Source organism: Hydractinia symbiolongicarpus, chromosome 9, assembly GCF_029227915.1.
Source record: "Hydractinia symbiolongicarpus strain clone_291-10 chromosome 9, HSymV2.1, whole genome shotgun sequence".
Classification (NCBI taxonomy): Eukaryota; Metazoa; Cnidaria; class Hydrozoa; order Anthoathecata; family Hydractiniidae; genus Hydractinia; species Hydractinia symbiolongicarpus.
In genome coordinates, this window is record NC_079883.1 from 14,871,402 (window position 1) to 14,881,142 (window position 9,741).

At 31.1% G+C, this 9,741-nt stretch overlaps 1 protein-coding gene across 1 annotated transcript; it reads left to right on the plus strand.

Annotated features, from left to right (window-relative positions):
* The first annotated feature begins 6,754 nt into the window (after positions 1-6,754).
* On the plus strand, positions 6,755-7,708 carry LOC130656876 (protein lin-31-like). The gene has a single exon (XM_057459818.1). The coding sequence runs from the start codon at positions 6,801-6,803 to the stop codon at positions 7,530-7,532; it is 732 nt and encodes a 243-aa protein (XP_057315801.1). The 5' UTR covers positions 6,755-6,800; the 3' UTR covers positions 7,533-7,708.
* Positions 7,709-9,741: the final 2,033 nt, after the last annotated feature.

Below are 9,741 nucleotides of genomic sequence, written 5' to 3' on the forward strand. Positions count from 1 at the left end.
TACTAATGCTGTATCTTATTTTATACCAATTGCGTATACATTAACCTAATTTTTTTAATGTTAATTAACAAACCATGGTACTCATTTCTTGTATGGTTTCTCTTACTTCAATTCTTGTGACTGTTGAACATACCTACCCTCTAAACGTATTTTTGGAAAAAAAATCCTATGTTCTTCTCATAGCAAATAGTCTGTGATGTTAAATTTAACATCATGCTTTCATCACTTTGGTACATCCTTATTCTGTTATGGAGACAAACAGACTCGAAACTCGAAACTTTTTTCTCATTTTTTTTGTCCTTAATAAATTGTGTTTTTGCGGCGGTTGTCCTACGTACTTTATTCTATTGACACCGACCTAATATGACGTCTCACTCAGTTTATTAATTTGATATTTTTGATCTTAACACTACTCTACGTTATTATGGATTATATTTAAAAACTGGGAATTTGTATAAATATTAAACATAAGTAAACAGCGCCATTAAAACACTCTTAGAATAAAAAAGAAGAAGATTTTTCCAATTCACGTAATTCCTGCGGCAATACAACTCATCGCTATTTCGTAATTATTTTTCCACAGCCGTGCAATGTGCAATTTGTATCATTCTGTGGTCTAAACTTATAATGACTCACCGAATCGTTCAATTTTTAGTGAAAATTTTAACAAGCATATTGTCATAAAGATCCTTTTAAAACCTTTCTAGCGGATTATATTGAAGCTAGACCACTAGTTGGTTTTCTTGTAAACATAAAGCGAGTTTAAAAAAGTTAACGGAAGTTTGCTGCAAATTTGGAGGAAGAATCAAAAAATTTTACCACGGATTTGAAAAATGTCCATTTTTATGACTTTTATAATGAAAAGTTTTTTCTAACTTAACATATTAGAAAAACTTTTGATTTTACAATGTGTTCGCAATTCCAACTTTATTTTGGTTAATACAATATAATAAAGTCTTTTTATTAACATAAATTAAAAACGTACGAAATAATATCAATTATAAAATATTGAACGATAATTACTATAGCATATCAACTATTTTTTGCGCATGCGTAAGAATGCGGCATAACTTTAGCAATCCAGTCCTCTATCATGTCAGTTTCATAATTGATGCAATTTTCTTCCGGATATGATACGTGGGTAGAAAGTCAGACAAATGAGCTCTTTTAAAACAAACAGGTATATGTCAATTAATCAAACAATTTTTAGACGGTTTAGCTAGTACGAAAACATATGCCACTTTTGAGCGTAGTAAATTTCATTTAAAAGCCTTGTTTTCCCTGGTATTTTTTTTTGAACTGCAGCCAACATAGTCATGTGAAAATGGTTAGCGAATATTAATTAATTCATTAACCCTAATAAGTTTGTTTTTAATTTAATAAATGACTTTAGCTATTGCTCCAAATAGTTGTTTCAAAATAACAAACACACATATACAAAGTAATCTAGATAGTCTACTCTTTTTAACAACAAGGAAAAAGGTTGGCATTGCTAATTTTGCTTGTGGTTTTAGATAACGAGAGAGGATTGGCTTTGGACCATTCCTTAGATAGAAGTAAAGGATAGGAAACAGATTGTATTCAATGCGATTGTTTCAAACAAATTTTGCGGTTGTAATACATTTAATTTACCAATGTGTGAGCAATGTTCATTCTTATTGTTACATATAATAGCGTATTAGTAATTTGTTAGCGCTGGTAAACAAATAAATTTTCGTGATGTGTTACGGCGTAAACACAGGACAAAATAAAAGCACAGTACGCTTTTTTACCACAAGGTTTTATTGGTCGGTTTTGTTAAAACTGTACAACTTGAAAGTTGTAGGGATATTTATTACGGGTTTAAAAAGGTTTCTAACAACACAAAATTTGCACCACAACAAAGCAAAATTTTGAAAATGTTAATATTGATTTTAAAGTAACTCTTATCTCCTATCTTGAGAGCTATGTTTTCTTTTAAGAAAAATTGTGAAAAATGCCTAAAAATAACACAGAAGCATTTTCATGATGGTAGATCGAACGAATTTTACTGTAGGAGGATTGTTTAAAAATAATTGCTCTCTCTCTCTCTCTCACATGCCCAACTTCAAGGTACTCATTTCTCCCAGACTTTCTTATCTTCCACGATAAACATAAAGAGGCTAGAATTTAAGAAAGACTGATCTTAATTTTCCACACTTGCATTTAACAACGACTAAATTTTCATAGCCTAAACTACTTCGTATTAGCTGCTGCCAATCAGTACTAAGAAAAGGTAGCAATTGTAAAAAAAATAAATAAATAACAAATTCATACATAAAGGAAAACCTACTTACACGTGTAAATAAATGGACGAGTTTGACTGCCTATGTTTACCCTATGGCTTTCTTTTCCTTCATCAAATAGATAATCTACACGCACTTCTAAATTTAGCTTAGTTTTAGGGTCAGGTTTATTAACAAACATCTTCTGTACCATGCCTGTGCTCAATCAGTACTAAGAAATGGTAGCAATTGTAAAAAAAAAATATTAGGAAAAACGTAAAAACCACGTTCGCTGTATTTTAGAAGAAAACATTTTTTTAAGTCACGTCCACGCCCAAAATTTAAAACGCAGTCTCAGCCGAAATTTAAATGTTCATAAAAAGTGTAATTTAAAAACGCCTATCTACAATTTTAATTACGATTCGCGTCATACATATTTTTTTATATCTTCATCTGAACAAGCAAATTGCCATCTAACTGTATAGGAGGCGTGAAGGGCGGGATCAAAAAACGCAAACACTTAGAAACAAATAACTTCAGACAATCCCAGATACTAATCTTACCCAATCAACTCCATACTATGTTATCAAGAACGCACGACAATTTGTTATTTATAGCACGTAAGGACGATAAAGAATGATAAAAATCGCAGCAAGCATACACCATTTTATTAGACGAGAGAGATAAGAGTGTTATTTATTGTTATAGACCATTTAAAACAAACAAATAAAATAATTACAGAAACGTTTTTCTATTGTTATTTCATTCATTAGCTTTCCAATTTAAAAAAATGAGGAAAACAACACAATTCTGCGATATATATTGCAATGATAAGTTTTACATCTTATTGACAATGAAGATTCCTGTATCATTACGTTTTGTATATTGTGCGGAACTTGGCATAAACAGTTTTGTTTTTTATATATTGAAAACATGGGGCAATATTGAGAAACAGTGTTTTAATCACTGAAGGGGTTATTCTTTATGAATTTTCGAAAATAAATGAAAATATAAATCTTGGCTTCTTTTTTCCTCCAAGCATAAATCAATCAATTTTTCACCAAAGACACAAACCCTGTTTGCACAAGTCTTTCGCATCATATTGAACCAGTATTCGAGGTGCTGTTTAAACAAAAGGGCAAAACTTACTATTTCATTCTCAGTTAAAAATGCTATCAAGCTCAAAATGTAGAGTTTACAAGAATATTTAAAAGAAAAATGTTTCTCATGAGAGAAGTGTGAACTCGTGATAAAATATGATGAACCGTGTATTATGCGCTTAGTAAGTCTGTAGATTCGCGTGCATCCCATTTGATGAAATAATAACAGCTTGTTGAAAAACGCAGATCCCAAAAAGGACTGGTGAATGCCGAGAGGATGTAAAACAGCTTAGCAAGTCCTGTTTACTTCCATTGATTGTCATCATACGACGATATTACATTGGCACGTGTTAATAGAAAGGTACTTTGCAAAGAAGGTAGTATTGTGGCCTAGTCCACTGCATTTGTTAGAGAGGTAGCCTCGTCATGCAAGTGATAGGTTGTGTGTTCATCAGGTCCTACTTGATGATGAATCATCTCTGCAACACTAATGCGCATGTTTATTGAATTTAATAGAAAATACATCATATCTTCTATGGTTGTAACAAGAGCACACATTTACTAAAACATGTGATTTTTTGTTATATTTCTTTTTTTAATGTTTTTTAAACAAAAAAATAATGTTATTTTCGATTTTTATCTCAAAAACTTAATCTTTAGCATTTTCAGATTTGTAAAATTTAGGAGGAAAAAAATCAAAAAAACCTTTCACTGCAGTTGTTCGTGGATATTTTGCTTAATTATTATTACGTGTAATGATGGAAACAGAGATATTTTGGTTGGAGCAACGACCCTTTTCAAAACCACAAAAATTATATTTAATATATACTCATCGATCATTTAGCAGTGAAAATATTTTTAGCACGTATGTCAGTCAGAAATTGATAGGTTATACCATTATAGGTTAAAAAGTAAGCTTAAAGGTCGTGAATACACTGTGTGATAATCTAAATTTAAATATTGAAGAAAACATATTGAAACAAACATAAAAACAACTCCCATGTTTATGCAGTATGCTGTCCTTAGACTTTTCTTCTTTGAGCTGGAGCACGTAGATTCTTCTGTGCCGCGGCTCGTAGGTAAAAATTGTTTTCAAAATTTTTAATTTGGCTAATGGATATAAAATATTTGCGCTTAAAACATTTCACATATGATTTTTCAGGATTTTTAGCTGTCTTTCTTTTTATTATTAAGTTTACTATTAATTATTTTTATTATTATTCAAGTGACATAAAAAATAATTTCGAAGATAAAACTGGAAAGTTCATCATAACAAGTTAGACTTCATAATTGGGAATAATTATATCCCCATGTCACTAAAATTAGGTCAATGTGCGCTTTTTCCACTTCTTCAAGCATAGATTTGTGAGGTCAAAAGGATAAAAGGTCTCGCTTTTAATGAAGATGATTAGATATCATACATTTTAAATTGTACAACCACATACGAACGAACGCGTAAACAATTTTATATATTTTTTATTCGTTTTTAGCTGTAATTACTTGCATCGCATTTAGCTTTTTTTTTAATTTTATTATTAATACTTATTTTTTTTAACTTCTCAACAAATCTTTTTCGATTAGCCTTTTTTTCGTACAGAAGATTTTCCAAGAACAAAAAACACAAGAATAAAAAAAAAGCTTTTATCCGTCTGTAAAGAAATTCCCTTATTCCTTTCAAAGAAGTAAACGGTCGTGTTGAACCTTTGAATAAAATAAATCTCTTTGGTAAAAGTATATATATATATATATATATTGAAAGAAATACGAACAAAAAATACAATAGCTACATGAAAATACCTCTTTTCTTCAATCTTGGTACATTGTTAAACATCTCACATAAAACATGTTCTAATCGTCTTCAAGGACCAAAACGGTTTTATGGTCAAATTTATTTAACAAACAGTGACAAATATTAATGCATTCACGTTTAAAGAGTTCGTCATTGATTGGAGAATTGTTTTTTGTGGGTAACCTTAATTACGAAGCAGAGGAAAGGGATTTTTTTCTTCTTCCTGAATCAGAAAATAAACTATACAGAGATTTATGATGTGTTTTTTTCACCTTGCCGTCATGTGTAATTATTTCAATAAAGGGGGCACTTTTACATTATTGGTCATAATAAAATATATGACTTTGAGGGACGCGTTGTAATACATTTAAAGTGATTTTGTTTCTAATTTGGTCTTTTTTATTAAAAAGAAGTCCAATATTTCACTAAATGTTTAATTACATTCGTTTTAAGCTAAATAACGAAATATTTTATAAAATCTCTTTAAACTAGCAGTACGAAGATCAGAATGTGATTTGGAATGGTTCACGAAGGTGTTAATCCTGAATCATACACTAGCCTAATTATTTTTTCAGCTCACTTAAATAATTCATTCGTGAATCATACTATAAAATATTTTTCAAATGTGGAAACTGTAAAATATTTCATAAATATTAGGTAATGTAACCGATGAGTCAACCGCTAAGTGAAAACGGATACAGAACCGTTTCAAACGGTATCAGATTCATTTATTGTCTTTAGTAGAACGGAATAGCAGGGATAATATGCTAATTAATGGAAGAACACTCGTGTCAAACACAATGAAAAATTTTAATTCTACTTTGTGCTCATTTAAAGGCTTTCCTGTTGCGGCCAGAAGGTGTTGTAATTATTTCGGTGTAACGAAAATGCTGCATCACTAAATTACAGACCTTATATGAACATAATAATTGGTGAGGTATTTACATGAGTTTATATCCGTGACGAACTAATGAAGTGTTACGTCTCACTGTTAGAGTTTGACGGCGATTAGGCGGCGTACTAAAGTTGTTTAATTTGGCACGCGTTTTTCGTTCACAGGATAGAGAAACATCAATATTTTATAGATGAACTTCGACTAGCAGTTAATACAAAAGAATTTTAATTTCTTTAATGCATGCATAAATTAAAAGTACGCATAATTAAATGTTTGGTTAATTGTATTTAACCAATGCGTAGAAACTATTATTTAATCTAAATTGCAATTTCGGATATCGCTTACTCTTTTTGTAAACATAGTTATTGTGTTCTGTTTTTGTTTTTAATCTCTAGTCTGCCATCTTTAAATGACGTCAGCTGGCTGGATACGCACTAGCGTGACTTATCATTGACAGGAAGAGACAGGGTATATAAACCTGAGTGTGACATTTACCGACTTGTAGAATGATGAGTAAAGAGGGTTAGTCTGAGCAAGTGGTGACCTCATAGTGTCTATCAAAAAGACGGTAATTCTTCACGTAAACCTATTATCATAACATCACGTTAAACATTTACATACTTAAGAAGACGTAAAAAATAGAAATAAATTTTTACTGGATTTAGCAGTTAAAAGAAAAAGTTATATTTGGATGTAGCTGGTTATATTGTTCTTTGCTGTGTTAAGTGAATATTTTGAAGAGTTTTACTAGAATACAAACTTTAACAAGCATTATGCCTCGACCGCGTAAAACTTCGTATACTGGGGACAAACCTCCATACAGTTACGTTGCATTGTGCGCCATGGCTATCCACAGTTCGCCAGTCAAGATGATGACTTTAAGTCAAATATATAAATTTATCATGGATAATTTCCCATTCTATCGAAAAAACAGTACACGCTGGCAAAATTCTTTACGACATAATCTATCGTTTAACGATTGTTTCGTAAAAGTATCGAAAACCTCGGAGCATGGTGGAAAAGGGAATTATTGGAAATTACATAAAAACAGTGCTCAGATGTTCGAAGAGGGTAGCTTGTTACGAAGAAAAAGAAGATTTCATTCGGATTCCAGCATCGAGGATACACACCAAGAAACTGAAGATGAATGTTATAGCCCAAAAAAAACACGTACGGGCGAGCCGTACCAAGAAAAAAACTTATCTAAAAATTGCTCTTCGTTTACGATAGACAATATACTAAAAAAAGATGATAGCAGAATACACAGAGAAATAAAAATAACGAACACAAAAGAACAATGTTATCTTATCCGCTCGAATAACTATATAAGTGATGAAAATGTTTTCAGAGCAGATAGGAACAACGAACCGTATGATATGAAAGAAGTAATATCACTTCCTTGCTATGATGTTTGTAAAAGCGCGTTCAAACCAATACTACCAAACCGTTGTTGCACGAATTTTACCTCCTATACTTGCATTTCTCAAAGATATTGCGAACTGTGATAGAGAATGTGATTATTTTTATGAATTTTAGTCTTGTTTTTATGTTATGTTGGTAAATTTTGATAAATTATTTTTGCTAGATACACGGTTTTTATAAGTGCACCAAATTGCAAATATATTTTAACGATCCTACTGTTAAATTCGAAGTTCTCCTTCGACTAGCCTTTTGTTTTCCAGCATGCATGCTAGCGCAGCATTTAATACATCACTTCTTTCATAATCTGACCTTCAACTTAAAAGCGGGAAATATAATTTCTAAAAGAAGTATGAATCGAATATATTTCAGAACGTCTGCTAAATGTTAGACTTATATATATAAAGAAAGTTTACGTTCTTTAAAAAAACGTGTTGTTTGTTATACATGTATATTTTGTTTATATGAAAAGAAAGAGAGTGGAATATTTTTAATTTGTCGCATTGTTCTGGCTTAAAATTACAGCAATTTTTTTCATTTAATTTGCAATTACAAAACATCGACCAACCACGCATTTTTTCTTACTTTATTTTATGGCATCGCATTTTCTTGTCATAGGCCGCAAACATTTAATGCATCATTCCATGCTTTGTCAAAACAAAACAAAAAAATATTCCTAAGTGGTTTTCTATACCTGGTTATCACAATGTGATGCGTTGAAACATTTTTTTAACTCGACGAAAAAAACGCAATTAATAATGAAATTACATTACATTGTGTCTGTCTGACCCGTGTTTTTATGATCTAGATGCTACGTAGAGAATCGTTTAACTAAATAGCTACATGCCATGCCATTTCGACATTGCTTTTTTTATAGTGTTTTAAGGTTTAAGATTGCATAAACAAAGTTAACATCTCTAAAAATTACGTGACCAAATTGATTTAGAATGAATACTAATTTATTTCTTTTTTGAAACGAAGCCTGCCAGTTGTTTATCGAAAAAATAAATTTGAAATGTGTAAGTATATGTACATAACAAGTTGATTTCAAATTAAGTTTTTTAGCTATTTACTTGCATTTTCTGTGACTATGTGTAGTTATAATAAAAGCATTTTTAAATGCAGATTTAAATGTATCATGATGGTGAGTCCGTAGTCCAAAACATGTTTCTTATATTTTTTTTTAACCAACGATAAATAATGGGTTAAGGACTGACGACTTTAACACAGGTCAAATATTAAGAACAAGCAAAGAATATTGAAGGCTTTGCATGACTTTACGTTTTTGGAGATTTGTTTTATATTTGTTATTTTATTCTTTACAGTTCACATACTTTTAAAAGAACTACACTGGCAAAATACATGATTTTACTATTTCTAGGAGACGCTTTGGGGAAGGCTTTCAAGCTTCAAAGTAAGAAAAGTGAAAATATTTGCACACAACTGAGAAAATCCTTATAAAAAAATCACTTTCCCTACTCGCAAATCCTTGATATATAGTATTATTAGCATGGCGACAATAATCATTCATCGAACAGCATATTAAAAAAAGCTGTTTGAATTCTGTAAGCATACGCGCTAAAAGTAGAAGATAAGGTCAAAAAAAGCTTTAGACCATCCTCTGCATTCGCTGCACTGATAATAAAGCAAGTATATTTGAAAACACCTTTTTCCCTGTGTATTTCCTCTTACAAATTTTACACTTAGTACTCAGCAGTCGCAGCCAGTTGTATTGCAAACCTTTTTTATAAAGTAATCAGGATTCTTACTTTTTGTTAGCAGTTTGCAACACTGTTGTTTTTAAAGAACAGAATCATAAAACAAATATAAGTAGAGAAAAGTTCAACAACAGAAGCACATCCATCGCTTGTAAGTTGTTAACATAACAACTAGAGGTGTCACACTTGCTGAATAGCATTTGGTGTTACAACTTCCATTCAAAACCTGGTTGTAAGCAGTCACTAGCGCTAGATTCAAGTCCAAAAGAATCCCTATGTCCGGGTGGTGTTGGAAACCACATTCTTGCAGGCACGTGCTAAACTACATGTTTTAATATGAACTTTAAAAACAAAAACAAAAATGTAATGAACTAAAAAAAGAGTAATTATCACCACCAGTACTGTGGTATTTATGTGGTAGGACTGTTTAGACACATGATTAATTTATTTTTGCAATATTTTATATCGATTATGGATGATCATTGTTTATTTAATAGAAGAAAAAAAACACGTGGTTTCTCCCAGACATGGAGAAAAAAATTGGTTTATCCATGCAATAAATTAACGAAAGAATCAA

Excerpts from the sequence above, each read along its gene's own strand:
- LOC130656876 (XM_057459818.1), top strand. The coding sequence starts at position 6,801 with ATGCCTCGACCGCGTAAAACTTCGTATACTGGGGACAAACCTCCATAC.